General features: G+C 29.2%; 1 protein-coding gene across 3 annotated transcripts in view; it reads left to right on the top strand.

The window, feature by feature from the left end:
- The window catches only part of LOC123293593 (serine/threonine-protein kinase minibrain), a 619,645-nt gene extending 596,788 nt beyond the window's left edge, over positions 1-22,857 (top strand). For 2 of the 3 annotated variants that reach the window (XM_044874463.1, XM_044874464.1), the window contains exons 3-6: positions 13,418-13,754; positions 14,836-15,122; positions 16,196-16,781; positions 21,675-22,857. In XM_044874463.1, coding sequence (XP_044730398.1) covers positions 13,418-13,754; positions 14,836-15,122; positions 16,196-16,781; positions 21,675-22,174 — 1,710 coding nt within the window. In that variant the 3' untranslated portion in view covers positions 22,175-22,857. Of the gene's footprint in view, positions 1-5,959; positions 6,084-13,417; positions 13,755-14,835; positions 15,123-16,195; positions 16,782-21,674 lie in introns of those variants that run through there. The other variant, XM_044874465.1, reaches the window with a different exon arrangement.
- Positions 22,858-23,117: the final 260 nt, after the last annotated feature.

Here is a 23,117-nt window from a genome sequence, read left to right as displayed (position 1 = left end):
ACTCACGGTCTAAAAATGTACTGCTTACAAAAGAACAAGCTAGGCAAATAATAACTATCATAAATTTAAAGAAAAAGTTTATTAGGCAAAACATGTTTCTAATGTAACAGTTTTTATAGATGTTCTCCTAATACTGAAGGCAACGTTAAGTAATAATAACAGATTATTTTAAAACTATTTAATTATTTTAACATAAACTATTTTTAAAACATATGCTCCTAGTAGTATTATTAAAGCAAAATTCTTGATTTTTTCACCACTATTATAACAAAATTTGTTTTTTAAGCCATGAGTGCAGAATTCCACACTGATCGAGCTATTAAAAATTATTTTTCTATACAATTTTAGTATTTTTTACATAAGGGATAAAATTAAACAATATGAAATTGTTGTTATTAAAAACTATTAAAAATAAACTTTATTTTGAAAATGATGTATTGTTAACTTGTACTTTTTCTCCAAATATTTGTTAATTTTATAATTCTTTCGGACGATATATACATAATATCAGTACCGAATATCAGTCCCAAATTACTCAAACTCGAAAGTCAAAGGTTGATATGTTTTGTACTTTCTCATTTTTTTATGGGCTGCCGAAAAACTTGCTTCACGAGACATCGGCTCCAGAACGCAAATTGCAAAGAAATGCAAAATTTATACCTTAAAAAATCTTAATATGTACTACATGCATATATCCGTAAGTCATAGCTCTGGCTAATTATTTTCGTGAAAATTGAAAAGAACATTTGGGTATGAAGTTTCGGAAGACTACTAGTAGCAAAATACAACTGCTTCAGTTTCATAATTCACCTCAAATATTGTTTATCTGCATGATATAAGCGTTATAAAAACACGATTAACAGCTAAAAGTGGTATGCCTAATAATATTTTTGGTACTCTTGTATATCAAATAACATATATCCATCATTTCATCTTCTTGTAAATCATTGACTATATACTTTTTTTTTATAAACTAAAAAAAAATTCTAGCTTATTCTTTTGCAGCCAAATATTTTTACGCTCACATTATAATGATGTGTTGATCTTACTTCGCATAAAAAATATTATTTGAACAACAAAAAATACTGTCTCTGCAATCAATGCATCATGTTCTTTCTTGTACAATGTTTTTACAGACCTTCATCGCCATTAGCGGCCACTTATTTTGGAAACTTTTAATTTTGAAAATTAATACATTTTACAGTAGCATTCAACCGAAATTAATTTTTGCAGTAAAATAAGCCCTTCGCACATAATAATTTTGTTGGTGTGATTAATAGTCTTACACATACGGCAAATTTACTATTAGCTTTCTGTCTTGTGAGACAACAGACGAAGGCACTATTATCAAATTGTGTATAACTCATTAATTGACTCGAAAATTAATTTTAAAAGTTTTATAAAAACAGCCTGAAGGACTTCTAGAGTCTGAGAAGTGTTTAAAAAAAATTTAAATCACTTCTCAAATTGATTTTAATTTAAAGGACGCCGCAAGATTAGATAGGAAAATGGCTTTTTGTGAAATTTTTTCTAACCCACCCTAAAATGTTCTTTGGATCATTCTGATCAAAAGCTCTCCCGGCTACAAAAAATTTTAACGAGTAGTTTTCAAGCTGCGGGCAATTAAAGCTACGGATATATTATAGTTTCTTGCGGGGTCCTTTGGCTTGATTTGCTTTTCTAGATAACTGAGATATCTATAAACCTATTTGTGCAGAGACCTAGTTTGTATCAAATCTATTATAGCATACATAATTCGTCGATATATTAATCTTTCAGTACTCTTGATAAAATTTAAGTATGAATAGAATATTCATTAGCAATATGATTGAAATATCTCATCAAAATGAAATGCATTTTAATTTTATACATTAAACATCTGTATACAGACTATGACTGTACGGTGTAGAAATTTTTTTATGACAATTTCTTTCTTGCTTAGATTCTAAAGACGAGAAATTATTAGAATAAAAAGGATATACTAGGCTCAATAATTTTAATATTTTTTCTTCCTTTAAAATTCTTGGTTAAAGGAAAAAAAGTTTACTAAAAAAAGCCTACAACAGTATTATTCAGAAAGGTTTGAAAAAATAGAGATAGATTTAAAATAAATATTTATTTCGCACGGTGCATGAGTTTTTTTGGAGGCGTTTCCATGGTAACGATACACTTTATTAATGTAATTGTATGGATTGCATTTATAATTGTATGGACTACATTTATAGTTTACATTGAAACTTTAATATTATTGTCTAACAAATTTAAATAAATAATTATGATAATTTACATTTAAAAAATAATATTTGTGCAAGTTAATTTCTTATTTTCACAATCTTTAATGTATTAAAGTTTTTCTTTATTAAGTTTAATTAATTGTTATTTTTCAATAATAATTTTAATTTGACAGTTACTGTAACATTTACATGTATAAAATTTCAAATTAGTCATAACAGCCTCCTTTAAAGCCAAAATTTTTCACTGAAAATGCTGGCATCGATTTTATTGTCCCTACCATGACTACACACACAACGAATAGTAAAAGTGAAACAAATATATATTTGCATTTATAGTTATTGCCACTAAATAAAACGGTATGAAATTCGCTGAAAGGATATGACTTTTATTTTATTTTGTAAACTAGTTTAAAACTCTGATACGTAGAGGTTCTGTGAGTATTTTCAATTAAACTTTTTTATCCAAGTTATATGATTGAAAATTATTTCATCATTATTATATGTAACAGACAAAGTAAGATATATAATTAAATATAGTAAATATAATAAATATATAATACACACATACACATATCCACAAAAAACATTGATCCATGAAAATGTTAAGTGCTTTTCGAGTGACTGTCAGATCTAATTTGTATAAGAAATGATACCTGTCCATTTATTCCTCTTGTTAAATTATTTACGTATTTTTTTTAAGCTACCCTCTTGAATTTTTTTGTTGTGGGTGTATTTTTATCACAACCAGTGTCTCTCAATATCTATACTTATGTTAACTGAATTAAACAAAAAATATATAATTTTCTTTATGTTTGAATCAGTTGTGCATATACATTTAGGAATGTACGAACGCCATGGCAATTTTGGATAAAAGACGTAGTTGGAGCTAGTCTAAATCAATTTTGAAAATTTTGGAGGGGTTGTCCGGTTATTAAAATAAATAAATGAATTCAAAGTAGCCATATTTAACATTGGTCTTATGAGAAAACGGTAGATGGATGATAACCAAGATATACTAAGTTTAGTCCCCAGTTTGTAACGCTTAAAAATATTGCAACTATGAACAAAATTTTGGTTTAGGTGTTCATAAAATCACCTAATTAATCCATTTCCGGTTGTCTGTCTGTCTGTCGTCTATCTGTCCGTCAGTCATCACGATTACTCAAAAACGAAAAGTAAAAAGTGAGGTCGACTTCGTAAATGAGCAACATAGGTCAGTTGGGTCTTGGGTCCGTAGAACCCATCTTGTAAACCGTTAGAGATAGAACAAAAATTTGAATGTAAAAAATGTTTCTTATAAAAAAATAAACTTTTCTCTGAAATATTTTTTCGTTAACATCACTGTTTACCCGTGAGAACGCAAATTATGTGCAAATTGTATAGTATGTATTTTATGGGAATATCAGTTATATATGTGTGGCATGTATGTATGTGTAATGTGACAGAGTAATCAGCACTGTCCATAAATGGTATTTTAACAGTTAACTCAGTCAATTATTTGTTTTCACTTGTTATAAAAAAATTTTAAGAAACTCTGATTAGAAAGGGATGGATAATATAAGGTATTTTTCCTACATAAATGTGGTGTGCGAATTAAGCGTGTAGGATGCGTGTATGAAAAACACACGCATTAATATAATAAAACAATTTATTTATTCAAGTTTTGCTATTTTAAAAAAATGAACATTAAAATTTGTTTTTATATCAAAAAATTCTCAGCATAATTTTTTTTTTTGAAGATTCAACAAAAATAAATCACTAACAGAAAAAAAAATAAAAGATTTTGTTTGACATATTTTAAATAAATGTCATGTAAGATTTTAATTAATTGTTTATTGACCAAAGCGAGTACCTAAAGAAGAAGTATTGCTATACCGCGAATTGTTTCGTCATTTTATTTTCCCAGAAAACCAGGCGCATCCAAAAAAGGAGCGGTATCACACGATGTAACATTAATTTGTTTATAATAGTTTGGAGTATATGGTACATCAACCTATGTATTTTATTAACATTCAATATTATTTCTTTTGTTAAGAACAAAGAAATTTGAGTTGGTGTTCAATTGATCGAGACAGAAGGATCATTCACTTTAAATAATTGTCCTTTAGTTTTATCAAGGTTTTATAAATTTTTTAATTTTAAATAGTCTTTTAGTAAAAGAAATTCTTTAATATTATGTTTAGTACCTAAGAAAATAATGGAATTTTCACATGAAAATAATTATTTTCGAAAATGGTTCATGAAGTCTTCCAATGATGAGTGGCTAGTGATTAATATCGTGGAGACAAAACTTTACAAAAGAGTGAAGTAAATATCTTAAACATTGCATCAGACATTTTGTTTCTACATTTTTATACCATGTATATATGAAATATATCAAGATGTACTATTAAGTTTAGTCCCAAGTTTGTAACGCTTAAAAACATTGATGCTACGAACAAATTTTTGGTCACCTAATTAGTCCATTTTCGATTGTCAGTCCGCCTGTCCGTTCGTTAACACGATAACTCAAAAACGGAAAGAGATATCAAGCTAAAAAAAAAGATATTTATAGCGTGCTCAGGACGTAAAGAGTGAGGTCGAGTTCGTAAATGAGCAACATAGGTCAAGGTCTTGGGTCCGTAGAACCCATCTTGTAAACCGTTAGAGATAGAACAAAAGTTTAAACGTAAAAAATGTTCCTTATAAAAAAATTAACAACTTTTGCTTGACAATTTTTTCGTAAATCTCACTGTTTACCCGTGAGAGCACACATTAGCTCAGAAATATTATATAGTATGTATATACAGGTACCTATTTTATATATTTTATATTTATACGTTACATATATTGTGTAGGTGTTTGTTTGTTTATCTTTCTTTACTTACATGACGTAAAAAAAAACAAACGAATGCGTAATCAACATTGTCTATACATAGTATTTCAACAATTAACTCAGTAAATTGTTTGTTTTCACTTGTTTGTGATGAAAATTACTTTAATTGTATATATTGATATACACAATTAAGTAAAAAGGGTGTAAGATAAATAATTTGAAATTACATTAATCAAACATTTTAAGGCTTGTCACTTTTACGACATGCGAGATATTATAGTTCCTAGCCTAGACTTTACCTATAATACATCATCCTATGCTAAATTTTATTAGCATTGTTTTAGAAATGGGAAAATTTTAAATAAAAATCATTGATATTAAAAAACATTTAAAATATATGTGCTAAAATTTTATTTATTTCCCAAATAGTATAATTATTTCCAAAATAAAATATATCCTCAACTGATTTTAAACAAACTCTCTCTTTAAAAATATGTCTTTTAAAAATGTGATCTTCACTTTTAATTTAATTTGAAAAAGATTTTATTTAAATAATTCAACCATAAACAAAAAGGATTATTTGTACTCAAAAATTATTTTATTAGGACATGAACTTGTATTAGAAAGTAATAATAAAAAAAATTTTATGGGCCAAATATTGGATTTAAAATTTAAATACCCTACCTTACTTACATACCTGCTCTTATTATATGTGATGTAACAAAAATAATGGATTGGCTGTGTTATGTACATCTTGACTGGATGATAACATTTTAATGGGAATTTCGATCATATTTTTATTATCAGTAACAACAAATTCAAAGTTCATGTAAACAAGAATCAGTCATCATTTCAAATTCATCACATGAGTTAATTGAGTTGTGTTTGTTTTGATTTTGATGTGAATGAAATCAGTTTGTTTTTATTTTGAATGAGTGTTTATTTATGTTGAAAAATTTTCTTCGAAAATGACGGATTTTTGGGAAATTATGAGTGAAATACCACCCGGTTTAGATATGCTTGATATTTTTCGGGTAAGTCAATAATTTTACAATTTAACGCAGCGGTTTTTTTCTTTTAATCCAAATTACTCCATATAACGAAATGTAGGTGATCCTCCGAGATGTTGTCCTATTAAATTATTTTGAAGTTTATTTTGGCGAATGCCGCACGATAAATTATGAACGAAACATTTTATTTTTGCTTTTCCACTTGTTAGAGATATATTTTTGCCCTCTTCACATACCTTCAAAAATGCACTCCCTATCAAGCAACAAGCTAGGGATGCTTTTTTACCTTACTGATGTCTTTCCGACCAGCTATCCGTAAACAAAGATATTATTTCAGAAGGATAAAAAATATTTGTTTTGATTTAACCATGAACTTTTTAAAAACTTATTAAAACATTTTTTCGGGGCTAGGGGCTTATCTCAAAGAGGGAAGGGATAAATTTCGTTGTATTCAATTCATGAAAACAAAACAAAATAGGAGAAAAAAAGGGTTATATTAATATGCCAACATCTCGACTTATTAGCGACGGTAATTACTGTTATTCAGACTGCGATGTTACTGAATCTAGCCTTGGCTTAAATATGTTTCCAGACGATTGATAAATTCATTCATAAGGCAGATGATTGTTCTTTAATATTAAAATTTTTTTAACTGAAATCGAAATGATATGTTCTGAAAATAGCTAATGGGAATTTCCATTTTTTTAAAGTTGGTTTGAATAATTTCGAGATCAAATGGAAGATAACATAAAATTACTTAGTATTAGTCATTGTATTTTTCAATGTAAAAAATTTTTAGGGCGTTAAAATCTTGAATGAAAATCGCTTTATACAGACACCATCCATCTATAACAATAAACTGGCGGCTAGGGAACATAATTTTTAACATATTAACCCCTTTTTAACAGTCTTATAGCAGACCCCTTGAGTTCAAATGATCTTAAATTCGATCTGTAGGATCATCGATTAATTTCAGCTTAAAAAATCATGGATTTTCACAATTTTAGGCTCTAGGCACCTCCAAATTGAACTACAGGATTGGACACTTATCTGAGAATTGAGTTAATGTTAAGGATGTATCTTTTCATAGCTAACCCCCCGACTCTTCCCATCTGATTTTATAAATATTTTATATGGTCAAAAAAAAAGAAGAAACTCTTATTTCAATAGAAAACATTTCATAATAAGAAGCGTATAATGAGGCAGAGGCGGATTACCCGTAAGGCAAACTAGGCACATGCTTAGGGGTGCGAGGTTACAAAAGTGGAAAAATTTAAACAAAGAAGCTAGCTATCTATTATTTAAGGATAAGTTATAATTTATAATATATGGCCGTAGAAGAGTATCAGCGCCAATGAGGTGTTTGTTTAGAGCGCTCTGGCTTTTACGAAAACAGCATTCGCGGCTCAAAACATTAAATTTATGTTAGTACCTGATGAAGTATAAAACCCTTATTAAGGTAACTAGACTAAGGTTTTTCATACGACAATTTGTATGGAAACTATCCCCATTAACTGGTTTGAATTTGATTTTTCTCACATGGTTCTCTCGGATCGATTTTGTAAAAAATATTTTTATTATTATTTTTATTTTATTTTTTTTTTTTTGTAAGAAAATTTTAATAGAAGGGAGCAGCATTTAAGTAAGTAGCGAAGAGAAAAGTTTTGTAAATACTCCGTTGTGGGTGCTATTTTTTCTAATAAGGAAGCCTGAGGTTGTGTACATTTAGTAACAAAAGCTAGTACCAAAGAAACTTTCACTTCCCTTTTTCTAATATCACTTTCATTCATAAATGTTTGGTATATATAGTTTATTATTGAAAAAAAATTCGTTATTATTTATAGGTTTCGTGTCAAATATTTGATATGAAGATAATCCTTATTTATTGTAATCAAAACACCAAAAATAGTTAGAATCGGCAACAGAGTGAGAACCACGTCTCCAAAGTAGATTGACAATAATAATAAATGCGAAAGCATGGTTATTAATGCGCATGTCTTAATATACAACATAATATCCTGGCACGTATTTACAACATAATAATTGCCATTTAATAAATATTATTTAATAATTAAACTTTACTAACCTGTAGCTGTGATATAAATATCCCTAGCAAATAAAACAACTATTAACCATTTTTTAGAACTTTTATACAGAATTAATTATACAAACAGTAACTATTGAAGCAACTGACTTCCGTCAATACGATTATGCGCATTGAATACCATGCTTTCGTATTGTGTTTCTTTGTCAGCTATTTGAATATTGTATTTTTATCTTTGTTAATCTACTCTGTAAAGTCAAAATATACATACTTGGTATACGTTGGGCTTATCTATTAAAATAATAATAATATGATCTAAGGTTCAATTCATATGATACTTATAGATTATCTGCCATCATAATTTAGAAGGCAATAACTTTCCAAATACTTTTTAGCATTTCCAAATCTATCCAAAAAATCTAATTCCAGTTTGAGATCGTTTTAGTTGTTTAGTTGATTCTAAATTAATATTTTTTTAAAAAAGATTCTAAACTAGATATATTGATATTAACACAAAGTATCAACAAGTTTTACATGTCAAAGGTATTTGAAAAAATATGAATTTTTATCCAGTTGAAGAATTTAGTTTTTCTGTACAATTTCGTTTTTTGAAGGTAGGGCTCTTTAACTGATGACGACAGATTTTATCGTGTCAAGGTATTCACAGACTACGGTATCTTATTAAAAGCTCAATAATAATAAATATTTTGTAATCCAAATTTTCAGACTCGTGCATTTCTCTTTTGAAAAGTGAACGAAAAGAACGGGCCATATTCAAATAAGAAGTTAAAATTCATTCGATTCAGATACCTTAAAATTTTAATTTTGAAGTTGTCTGACAACGGGCATCTGATTGCTTCGAGTGGCTGAGAAAATGATTTTTGCATTCTTTGCATCTTTTTAATTGTATATCACATACAATGGTGCACACTTTACAGGCTGTCTAAAAGAGATAGATTTAGACATGATCTCGACAACCTCCTCTCCTTTTCCCAGTCGTTCTGAAATGACTATCAATTACTACGACTAGCCTTACATCTGTGCTTTCTTTCAGCCGACTTACTAATAAATAAGTGGATAAAATAAAATTAAATCTTTCATTTAATAGCAGATTACGGAATACTAGCTCAAAGCTATTATAAGATTTATTCCAAATGTTTTTTTGTGTCGAATAAAATGACGCATTTTCATACACATCAAATATAATATTGATTTTGAAATATCTCAGATATATTCGAAATATAACAATTTTTATGAAATAAATGATTTCTTAGTAAAATATATAAACACATATTGTAAATATTCTATAAAATTATAGTGTTTAGTTATGAATAAATAAAAAATATTTCTACATCGACTATCGAGTGTACGGAAGCCTGAATGGCTCACTGTCAATTTATGAGAAAGTGGTGTACACTAGCTTATTTTTTAAATGTGTACTACCCACAAGTATAAAACCAACTTTTAAAAAGTGCACTTGTGACTTGTGACATTATGGAAACGAACCCTTTTGAAGATATCGGTATTTTGTCATGTGAATATTTCTAATTATAATGTCATAATAAACACTTCGTTATAACATAAAAGGTTCGTTTCCATAATGCCACAAGTCAGAAGTGCACTTGTTGAAAGTGAACTAGTGACTTTTTTAAAAGTTGGTTTTATACTTGTGGGTAGTACACATTTAAAAAATAAGCTAGTGTAGCGCCAATTTCTCATAAATTGACAGTGAACCGTTCAGGCTTCCGTACGAGTGTCCTTCAATATCGTATCGGTCGCATAAAAATGAGAACAAATCGATTTTATTAAATTTTATATGAAAGAGTAAAGATACATACGACAAAAAGTGTCTTAAAATTTTACTTCGATAAAAATAATGTTCGAATTTGAACTGTCTACTAAACAATAGCCTTCTCTTTTAAGAAGGACCTTTCGCCGCCAATGTTAATTAAAAAAATATTAGATTACAAGGAAAAATAAATTTTTTATAATAGTTTCAATCTTTATCTATCGTAGAGTTAAGTTTCTATCATACTTTACCATGTAAATTTTTGTGAAAATTGTTTTCAAAAATGTTGACAGTCTTACGAGAAAGTAAGACCCTGCCAACTTTTCTTGAATTATACTACCAGTTATAATAATAATAATAATAATGGGAGTTTAACCTCCGTATTTGTGACATACGCCTTATCACAGAGGCCACCCATAGCATTATTTGTTAATCTTTATTTATTCATATAGTTATTAATCTTTATATATAATTTACCGTTAAATTACCTGATTACCTGTTAAAAAACCTGATAAAAAAGATTGAAGGTTTATTTATCTACAGTAAAGGTTATTACCATTTTTGGTCCAAAGTGCACGATTACGGAGATATAGGCCGAAATGGTTTTTATCCCAATGGCGACACTTTTGCCATCTTTTTTTGTAAGGACTTTGTGCATTCACATTCAGTACGTGATACTGAACCTATTGTAATTTAATGCAGTAAAAATTCTCTGTAGTCTGTGTTAGTAGTACACTCAGTGTCATTAGAAAGGGATACTGCTATTACAATGTTATACAACTATCCTTTTCTACTTACAATCGGTATAAATAGTGTATACGCTTGAGTACGAAAAGAACATGGTAGAATATTGTAAAGTATATTCTACGATTTTACATACAAACTCATATCCAACGTAGCAACAAAGAAGTATAAGTTTTAACGCGTGCACATAAGTACACACAACCTTTTTTAGAAAAATTTATTCTGAGATTTGTGGCCATACAACTGAACTATTCATATGAATTTTATATTAAACTTTTTTTTTTTTAGTTATATTTTCCCAAGTACATAATTTTAGAGTTTCTGATAAATACAGGACATTTTCTCTTTATCATACATATTTTTAGCTGCAACATATCTTGCCAATATACACAGCGTGTGCCGTCAGAAATAGGCGAGAGTAAATTGTACTCAAGAAAGTTCATAAAATCGAAAAAATACATATAAACTTATTCAATACGGTAATTGCCTGATGTCGAATTTGCCATATTACGCATAAAAATTTAAAACTAGACTTGAAAATATGACAAAATTTTAAATTAAAATGGATAAAAAACTAAGAAGTTATAAGCATTGTAAGATTGTTGCCCATCTTCTTTTAGCAAAGCATAGTTTTATATGTATCTGTATAGTGATTTGGGCAATGACGCCACTAACCTATATCTTCCTCTTTGTTTAATTAGAAATTTTAAACGTTCAGTGAGAATTCTTCATCTGAAATGATAAAAAAGATTTTGTCAACATCCCTATTGTCATGTGTTTTATTCCTTTGATAATAAATATAAAATATAATACTGTGTTAGTTATATCTTCATTATTCGAAAATTAACTACACTTCATTTAATATAATAAATAATGTCAACTAAATTGCCTCCTTTGGGCTTTTTGCAGGAGTTTATTCCTTCGAGGTAATATATAACTTTTCGCATTATCCGGGGGTTTATTTCTGTTGAAACTTGGAGGATGTTAGCTTTTAGGTGCTCCAACGTTGCAGGTTTGTTGATATAGACGCTACTCTTAAGATAACCCATAAAAAGAAATTCAATGGCGTATTCTTTACTGAACGCGCGATGATGAATCTTTCCGTAAACAATTCATCATCAAGTAAACAATTTAAGCGTTGAGCGTTAGTTAAACGATTCATCTCGTAAATGGAATGTTTCAAACATTTGACACTTGAAACAAGCTATAGTATTCACACTATTCTAATTTACAGAATTGAACTATTTGTACCATTAAAATTTTGTAAAATGCTTACAATTTAAAAAAAATTAAATAAAAATCGGATAACTTACACATTTTTTAGTAATTTTTAAGAATATTATAATTTACTTCTGAAGTGGCCGATTCCTTCTAGCTCACGCTGTATATATTTTAGAAACGAGAATAGCGGCGAGCGGCTAACTACATAGTAAACACTAAAAGTACTAAGCGAATATAAATAATATAGTATAGCATGTATGATATGAACAGGAAAAAACTCGTTGATTGGTTGCAAACAATCTTATCGCCTTGAGCTTTTTCACACTTCAAGACGACACAGAAGAAATGTACAAGTATTATTGTGTATATCATATACATAGGGTTTGGTTACTGTGATGAGAGTTTGAAAGGGTGGTGAGTGTTAGTGCCGATATATATGTATGTAAGTCTCCGATAGTGGCATGGCAAGCAACCTCTCGCTCTTCCAACACAAACACAGTTTTCTAAAAAGCAATAAGATATCCAGAATACATACAATCATGAAATATTGACAGTTATTAGGAATATATTGGTGGTACTTTGTCCTGGTGACTTGACGATCAACTTATTATCTTATTGTAAATTCTGATCACGTGCATTCCACACCGATGCCAGAAAAACTTATATCAAAGTGACAAGTAACGACCGACAACTATGATGGTAGTTGTTGTAATGATGTGGGTGGAGTAGAACCAACATATTATACATGTTTTATCGTCCATAACTTAGAACAACATTCCCTTCATGTTTTTTACGCCTTCGCTTACTTTATTCTCTTTTAGTATGTGTATTTGTTATGACTTCAAATATTGCCTTATAGATATCAAAAGATAGTTATAATAAATACCGGATGTAATCACAGTTTTAAATTAAATAGTTGTCAAATAAAAAATTGCACAATATACCCTTATAAATATCTCCGTTTTCCAAAAGCTTTTCTAGAAATGGATTTATGATTTGAATTAATGCACGGTCAAATATACTTTTTAAAGACCCTTATATATATATATATTTTTTTTTGTGTAAGTGCAGGAATTCCTTGTTAGGAAAGTGATACATTTTAAATTTACAAATATAGAAACTCAAATATTTTTTTCTCCCCGAAACTTCCATATCCAACTCTAAAAATAATCTATACAAGCCAATTTACTTTCTTTTTATTTGTAGGCAATTTTATTACATTTATGATATACAAATTACAAAATGAGCGAAATTAAATCTTAATATTATCTCTAGCCTGTTTTTTATTAAGTGGTAGGTACATTTTTAGACCGTGAATTTTTTTTCGTCATTAGCCCACAATAAGTTTTAAATCAGGAGTAAGGAAATCCTGGAATTTGATAAAAGAATGAGGATGATATCGTGTGGGCAGGAAAAAGAGACTAGAATATTAAAGAAGATAACAAAAATATTTTGACATATTTTTAGCTTGATTTTATTCTAAAATAACCACACATAAGTTCCCTTGTCCTCTTAATATTTTTATAAAATTGATTAACAAAATCTTCTTTCTAATTTCAGGTATATTATGCAAAGAAAAAACGAAGAGCTCAACAAACGCAGGGTGAAGACAGTTCAAACAAAAAGGAACGCAAACTATACAATGATGGTTTTGATGATTATAATCACGATTATAAAATTAAAAATGGTGAAAAGTTTTTGGATCGATATGAAATTGATTCATTAATTGGTAAAGGCTCCTTTGGGCAAGTAGTGAAAGCATATGATCATGAGGATGGTTGCCATGTAGCAATTAAAATTATTAAAAATAAGAAACCATTCCTCAACCAAGCGCAAATCGAAGTTAAATTATTAGAAATGATGAATAAGGCTGACGCAGATAACAAATATTATATAGGTAATAATAATTATTTTTTTATGATTAACAAAAAAAAATTAAATGAAAAGAAAAGAAAAGAAAAGAAAAGTACTTCAGATTGTATAACTTTTAAAATTATTAAAAAATTAAAATTAAATATGAACACTCATAAACAAGCAGTCTGACCTTGCAGAATATAGTCTGCCCTTTTGAATATTCGAAATAAAGATATTTCCGAAAATTTATGCGGTCGTTATTGCCACATAACGGAAAGAATTACAAAAGCTCTTGTTTGTAACTGGTAGAAGATAGAGAAAAATTCATACTGGGAGCAACTTTCATTTGAAACATTTGTCCGTAAACTTAATAAATTCTGCGGAAAAATGTTTAGAAAAAAGTTATTTCAGAATAACTTTAATAGTAAATTGTATCTAACTCGTATCAGAAAAAACTCAGCTTGATAGAAATCTTTTTTGCAAATTCTACGAAAATCATTATTTTTGTTTATGTCATAAAAATATAAGAAATAAAAAATTTTTAATCTGTTAGTCTATACATATAAAATACTATGCCTTGAATGACTGACTTACGGATCAACGCACAGTCTAAATCGCTAATAGTAGAGACCTGAAACTTGGAGGATGTGTTCTTTGTATGACGTAGACATCCGATAAGAATGGCTTTTCCGAGATTCTACCCCTAACAGGGTTAAAAATGGGGGCAAAAATTGTATGGGACAACGTGATTCCTTGGTTCAATCTACTTCAAATTTTGCATAAACATTCTTTAACAGAATTGACGGAAGACGGAGAAATAATACGTATTTTATTGAAACTCGTCGCCTAATGGGGTTTTAAAGGGATAGAAAGTTTCAGTTATTTAAGAATAAAAACGCGGGCAAAGCCGTTGATAAAAGCTAGTACTTAATAATATTTCTGTTCCTAAAAAATGCCAGCTCTGCTGCCTAGTAGCGTTAGATATTTCATTCCTGAAACTATGTTTAAAAACAAAGTTTGCATTTTCCAGCCATATTTACTACATTTTTTTCCAAAATATGAATTAAAATTTGTATCGCTACATCATTTATAAAAATATTAAATGTATATTTTTTGTTTTCTAGTTAAATTGAAGAGGAATTTTATGTGGAGGAATCATTTATGCTTGGTATTTGAACTATTATCATATAATTTATATGATTTGCTGCGAAATACAAATTTCCGTGGTGTATCGTTAAATTTAACACGTAAATTCGCACAACAATTGTGTACTGCTCTATTGTTCCTGTCAACACCTGAACTCAATATTATACATTGTGACCTCAAACCAGAAAATATATTATTATGTAATCCAAAACGGTCAGCAATTAAAATTGTTGATTTTGGTAGTTCATGTCAACTTGGACAAAGGGTTTGTATTTCTTTTTTCAATGATTGGTCAGTTTGTTTACAAAACGCTCTTTAGACATTTACCATTAATAATTTTATATTTCTCTTACTTTGTAGCTTGTTTCTTAGCCAACTGATACTTTTTTTTACTTTAAAAAATACGAAAATCTAGTTTATTTTGCGATTTAATGACAAGTTTCTGATTTATCTACTGAAAATTTTCCAAAAATACACGCTTAGGATAGAATTTTAGTCGATATCACGATTTTTGTATTTTTACAAAATTATTTTTATCCAAATCGGAGATACAAAAATTATACCAATTTTTTGTAATTTTTTAACAAAAATTTTGTTTCAAAATTAGATTAATCTTGATTTGCTGGGTAATTTCGACCCAAAAATTCAGTTTAATTTAATGGTTAAGTGATAAGAATATTTTTGAGTGATTCTGGAAACACTTAGAAAAATACTCATCTAATCGTCATATACGTTGGATTTTTATGTTTTCTGGCGAGCCTACCAAGCTTTTTCTATGCAAATGAGCATGATAACGTTATAATTAATCTATCGGTTTGGAAAAACACTGTAGGGAATTCGTCGGACACTATGACTTTGATAACATTAATAATTATTAAACAATTCAGCAAAAGAGAACTAAGTAATACTTAAGTACGGCATGTTCGAGGTGGTAGACAAGCTCTTGTAAATGCGTTAAAACTATAAGTATATATTCATCAAAAAATAATTCGGCATATTTCGATCATGCTCATTTGAAAACACAGCACTTTCGTAGAGAGAAATTTTGGTAGACTCGCTACAAAGAAGCCACTCATGAAGTTTCTGTAGTAATTTTTTACGAGAAGGGATAGTGTCGCGTAGACTATTACTCTTAATAATGACACACAGTCTTATTGATTTTCCGATTGAACCATAAGTTTTTGATCACCTCTGCTAAATGTCTAGAGAGCACTCCGTCACCATCGAAGGTGTGGTTATGTTAAATTTTATATTTCTCTGGAATGTTAGCGATTCTTTCTCTGAATGTCCTATATTTTTTTTTAATTATAAAAATAATCAAATATTAATATTTTTCAGATATACCAATATATTCAATCACGATTTTATCGATCACCTGAAGTATTATTGGGCATCACATATGATCTAGCAATCGATATGTGGTCATTAGGTTGTATATTAGTTGAAATGCATACAGGTGAACCATTATTTAGTGGTGCAAACGAAGTGGATCAAATGAATAAAATTGTTGAAGTATTAGGTATGCCACCAAGACACATATTAGATCAAGCATTAAAAACACGTAAATATTTTGATAAATTACCTGGTTCGGATGGCGGTTATATATTGAAGAAAACACGTGATAATAAAAAATATAAATTACCTGGTACACGGAAATTACACGATATATTAGGTGTAGAAACTGGTGGGCCAGGCGGACGACGAATTGGTGAACCAGGACATTCGATGTCAGACTATTTAAAATTTAAGGACTTAATATTACGTATGTTGGATTATGATCCAAAAACACGTGTCACACCGTATTATGCATTACAACATAATTTCTTTAAACGTACCGCGGATGAAGGCACTAATACAGCAAATAGTCAAAGTACAAGTCCGGCGGTAGCTTCGTTAGAAATGGCTGCAGCAGGACCTTCACATGGTAAGTTAATGTTTTATTTTTGTAGAAAAATTAAAGTTACAATTCTATACGTTATTTTCCAAAAAATAATCTTTTGAAAATAACCACTATAGAAAAAAGAAACTGAAGTGTAATTCATTCAATTTTTCCAACATTGCAAACCTGTAATCGACTTGTGACATAGAGCATATTAATTTGCATCTAGATTCTCTAAAACTTTAAAACCACGAAACTAAAAGTCGAATTGGCATCAAATTTCGACACGAATTTTTTTAAATTAGATACTAGGATTCAACTTATGTGTCTTTGTGAAGCACAATAAAATTATTTGAAAAAACATTTTAAAAAGTATTGCATCTTTGAAATTTGTCACAGTTGTTTATTTGATTGTAACAACTTCGTACAGAAACATGGACTACTCAGGCGGGGGGACTCTAAACCACTTCGGGAGTATCAAAAAATCAGTTTTTTATAAATTACAAAAGCCTATGCAACCAGTTTAAAAAATATAAATAAAACTTGTAGCTGAAGTAATTTTGCACATTTTCATTTTTTATTCAACTTTCTAGCTCCAAAATTGACCGAGATAAGAAAGATTTAAGTATAGCGTATATACTTAAGTCAGATATGTAAAACTTTTACACCATTTTTTAATTTCGAAAAAAAAACATATTAGTAAAATTACGAAATGTATATATATATATACAGGGTGTTCCAGACCACCCGTCCAGGCTGATTATTTTTGAAAGTTTAAAAAAAAAAATGAAAACGAAAAAACACGTATCAAATATTTTTTGAAACTCTATCACACCCTACTAAATACACCTCTTACCTTCAACCCCTTGTTAGGGGTAGGGGGTGCAACTTAAAAAAGTCAAATGGAAACCACCAATTTTTTTGCAGATAAAGGTGTATTAATTAAGTAAGAAGTATTAATATTATATTAAAAATTTTTGAAAAATCGGTTATGTCAAATTATGAAATATGAATTTAAACAAGTGAAAAGAAATAATTGACTGAGTTAATTGTCGAAATACCATGCATAGTCAGTGTTGATTTCTTTATCACATAACACATACAAAAATGTATAGACAGTGTTGATGCGCAATCGTTTGTTTTTTTGACGTCACGTAAATAACAAAAGATATTCACTTTTAAATAGACACACACACAACTGATATTCCTATAATAATACATACTATAAAATTTGCACCTAATTAACGCCCTCGTGGGTAAACAGTGATGTTTACAAAAATATGTTTCAAACAAAAGTTTTTTATTTTTTTATAAGGAACATTTTTTACATTTAAACTTTTGTTCTATCTCTAACGGTTTACAAGATGGGTCCTACGGACCCAAGACCCAATTGACCTATGATGCTCATTTACGAACTTGACCTCACTTTTTACGTCCTGAGTACGCTGTAAAAATTTCAGCTCGATATCTTTTTTCGTTTTTGAGTTATCGTGTCCACAGACGGACGGACAACCGGAAATGGAGTAATTAGGTGATTTTATGAACAGCTATGACAAAATTTTTTTCCTAGCATCATTATTTTTAAGCGTTACAAACTTGGGACTAAACTTAATATACTATGTATATTTCATATATGCATGGTATAAAAATAGCATGATTAAAAAAACCCTCCCCTTTAAAATACTTTTTGTTTTTTTTATCCGTTTAAAAATGACGAAGTAGACGGAACTAATGGAAAAGCGGTCCACTTCCTCTTTAATAGTACAAATTTTTATCACCGGTTGACGGGATTTATCTGATTTGAATTTGAATATTTTTATTGGCCTTAAAAAATGGTAAGTACAAGTATTGCCATCTGGTAGTCGAAATTGTAACTACTGAATTCGGGTCTCCTTCTGATTTTAATTAGTATAAATTATTATCGGCAGTTGGCGAGTTGCAACTCCCAGTCATCAATACTTTATATAAAGTTAACAGCTAAAATTTAATTAAGAGGATTTCGCGCGTTGTTGAATGAGCAAAAAATGCAAATTATCAAAATCACCTCAAACTTTTATTTGAATTTTATTATTTCTAGCATATTTTTTTTGTATTTTAAAAAAACTGATTTTTTTAATCTCCAAAAAAGGGTTTTTAGCCCTATCCTTCAACTGAATAGTCGATTTTTCGCTACGAAGTAGTTATAACCCAACAAACAAGACTGCACTTAGTAGCCTAGATCGCAACAAGCAGTCAAACGAAAACTTTTTTTGAGGTCAATTTTTAAGTTATTTTTATTGGAAAATACATTAAGTCCGATTTTCAAATGAACTTAATATACAGCCAAGTTGATGAAACTCACCAAATTCCATACTAACTTTTGCTTGACACAAAGCGATTCTTCGTCAAAATAACTTCCACGCATGTCAAAATTTTCACTGGAGCGCAAAATTTCTTCAAGTAACTATTCAAACTTTGGCTGATGCTTTCTCTATATTTGGAAAATTTTTTATGAAACATCAACTAAAATTAAGGTTATTTTCTTAAAGATTATTTTAATTACTTTATCGAGGCTATTTAAATTGGCCGTTTTTTATTTTTCGTGAGTCAAAACAATTGATGGTTTGAAAAATAACTAAACTGATTGCGTTGATCGATTACGCTTAAGTGCGTTTAAGTGAAAAAATATTACACTAATTTAATAAATTAGTTTCTAGGTTGTTAGGCTACTAAATTTTTATAAATGTCTAATGTACAAGAATTTTTAAAACTGGAATGGGGCCACTTACAGTTGAATCTAAAATCATAAATCTTTTCATGCAAACTTGAACCCACTTGAATTCATTTATACGATTTTCTCATCCCCAAAATATTCTTGAATTCAATGGCAAGGAATGGTAAGTACAAAACAGGAATTATTGGTTTTTATTTCCTGGGGAAAATTCTTGTGCATTAAAACCATAAAAAAATTTTTTGTTTTTATTTAATAATTTTTTTTGGAAATATAGTCGTTAACTTTTTTGCAATGCTTTGCTTGATTTTCATAATTAATGTTGTTTTTTATCATATTTGCTCATCAGAATGGGTAGCTCTTAATTATTGTTAAAATTTAGGAAAATATTTCTCTTTATTTGAGGAATTACATACACTTTTATTTTTCAATGGAAGTCATTGTTATTTGGCTACAACATTAAGAGCCCCTTTTCTATTAAAAAATTCATGATATAAATATCTGCCCCAAATAATGATTTACGAAATTCTCTACTTATAAATTTATTTTTTCAAACATAAATGCAAAAGCGTCTCTGATGATGTGAAATTATAAAAAATAAATTTTTAAGTAGATTTTGTCTCAAAAAATAAAAATATAACATTTCGGTGTGTACACAGATTCAATGACTACACACTTTGTGCCTCCGCGATGACTAACAATGTCCCGCAGTGGTGAACCCTAAGTCAGCCCATCGGTGTCCTTCACTAACAAGCCATAGGTAATACATAAAAACTACAAAAGAAAACTCTCGAAAATTGTGTAACGGGCTTGTTGGCCACGAAAAGATGTTACTTTACTTATTAATAAACCCTTTAATGCCCTTCGCTAAACCAAATCACCTCCATTAATGTAGTTATTACTTTTATTATGATTTACGCAGGACTTCCATTCTAAATTTTTTTAAACAAAATTTTTATACAGTTTTTTATTAGGGACAAATTTCTTAAAAATTAAAGCTTTACGTGAATATATATGATAAGCTTTATTTTTTAAACGATTGGCAATTAAACAAATTAACAGGCTTCAATTGGCATACAAAAAATAGTTTATGCCCACTGGAGGTCCTGTCCAGCAAATTTTTTATCATTTGAAAAATTTGTTGGGGAAGTCTTCTTTTCCTTGTAAATAGAGACCCTTTTTTAATTGAACAGGGTTGTGTTCGATAAAAAATTAATTTACTACAAATTACTTAAAATTAATTTTTATTTGTTATGGAACAAAAAATGAACGCTGCTCTGTTCTAATTATTATTCATTCTGCATGTAAAATTCAAACCATAACATTTCTTTGTAGTGTTCAAAGCTACTGTCGATTTGAAAGTTCGAAATTATGAACACTAGCAAAACAGTTATATTTTTTAATGCATGTTTACCTATTTTTTCATTCATAATTTTAGTGCACACATTTTGTAGTAAACTGTTTTAAAATTAAAATTTAAGGAAAATTACATAACCAAAAACTATAAATTTTTAATGTTGCACTAATTGGGTCGTTACTTTACGGATATCATTTATAAATATTGAAATAAACTGAACTTAATCCAGGTCTTTTTAAACACAAATTTTATAACTATGACTATACGCAACTTCATCAGATAAAACCAAAAAAGGCTTTTTAGCTTGTGTTAAAACCAGGCATGAACGATAACACGATTGCAAACATAGCAAGACTGTAAGATTAACTCTGAATAAAATATGATCAGCATCTGGAAAGACATCGATACAACTAGAGTAAAATTCTTTACTCATTACGGACTGTGTTTAGGGCCCTTTGTAAATATATAAATTATGATCTGTTATTCGACATTCAAGAAAAGTATAATCTCATTTGTTAATATAAAAAAGGTAACGATGTATGTCATTGAAATTTGAAGAATAATTACAATTAGCTAATACATCAGAAAATTAAACCGAAGCTATAGTCATAGTTACGAAAAATGCGGTTTAAAACCTTAAACCATAAAGTTTTATTCAATATTTAATTTTATGTTTTTAGTAATTATAATTCCGAGCATAAAAATTTTAATTCTCCTCCTTCTTCTATTTATTGTGTGGTATCTTTGTGTTACGTACCAATAAACATACCTTTCTAAACCCTTTCGTAGAATAGAAAATAGATTAGAATAGAAGCAAAATGAATAAAATTATAATAAAAATAAAAATTAAATAAACAAATTTTATTTACAGGTTTACTCGGCAGTCGATCAACCCGCGCTGAGCATTTACAATATCAACAACACTCGTCAATGCAATATAACAGCAGCTCGTCAACACAGACAGCCATGGAGTGTGAACCTGTAGCGCATTGTAGCACAGGGCGATCTTTCCCACATGGACATTCGCATGGTAGGTCACGCTATCCGACACATCATCAACAGCGTGCAACGATTAGTACCATTACCTCTGCTGGTAACAGTGGTTTGACATCCGGATCCCTGTCCTCGTTGCATAATAACAATAATAACAGTAATTATGCTCCAACCTCTTTACCATTGGATTTTGGTCCGGCAAGTTTAGATTGCACCGGCTATTTCCAAACAACAACTGAACCATCCACATCGAAGACAGTGGTACAACGTCAACATGTTGGTACGGTTGCACCATCAGCGACTGTTGTGTCGGGAGATCGTGATGAAAGCCCCATGGTAGGGGTTTGTGTACAACAAAGTCCTGTTGCCATTCATTGACATTATTTCTCATAAAACTGCGCTAAACAGCACAGGTCAATTAAACAAGTATTTAAATAAAAGTGCGCGCGACGATTGTGTCTGAAAAAAGCACACAGGAAAAAAATTTATACTAATCATGCACAAAAAAGCAAATAAATAAAGCAAGTACAATCTCACACACAACAAGTTTTCCTCTAAACCAAACCTTTATTGTCCTTCTTGTGTGTACTTGCTGGGAAAATTGTGCAAAGCGGTGATAATAATCAAAAACGAACGTCGTCTGCCTAAAATTAAATAAAAATTTTATATGCTGAATTTTTTGATACGCAAAGACAATTTTTATTGTTTTGAAGTTATTCCTAATTTAAAACAGCGAGTTGTATAAAAATGCTAACCAATTTATGTGCGTTTTTTTGTTTTTAAATTGGATGTGATGACAAAGAGAAACCATGCAAAGAAAGAAAGAAGAAAAGTAATTCTACTTGTGTATATAAAAAAAAAACAAATTTTTATTTATACTGTGCTCTGATTTACCGTAATTTTATTGAATTTTGATAGGACTGAGACATGTTTTTATTCGAGTAGTTTAGAGAAAAGGACACTGTGTTTGAACGTGTGTATTACGGACTACTACGCATGCCCAGCGCAATATTTTACACACTAATATACAAACGATATTTTAATATATAACAAATATATTAAAATTTAATTAAAAAATATTAGTTTAGTGAATTTTTTTGTTCATTTTTAGTAATTATTAAAAAAAAAAACAAATTACTATAATATTCTTACGAAAAAGTGTATTATCGAGTGTGAAAAATAATTTAAATATTAAACAAAAAAAAAAAAAAAAAAAACAAAAACAAAAACAAAAATTCTTAAAAAAGAAGAACTGAGAACAGTTTTTTATTAGCAGTAAAAAATAAAATAATTATGAAAAATTAAAAAAATAATAAACGTT

The sequence above is a fragment of the Chrysoperla carnea genome, chromosome 2, assembly GCF_905475395.1.
Source record: "Chrysoperla carnea chromosome 2, inChrCarn1.1, whole genome shotgun sequence".
Taxonomy (NCBI): domain Eukaryota; kingdom Metazoa; phylum Arthropoda; class Insecta; order Neuroptera; family Chrysopidae; genus Chrysoperla; species Chrysoperla carnea.
The sequence above is the reverse complement of the archived record's forward strand: the minus strand, read 5'-3'. Positions and strand labels throughout refer to the sequence as shown.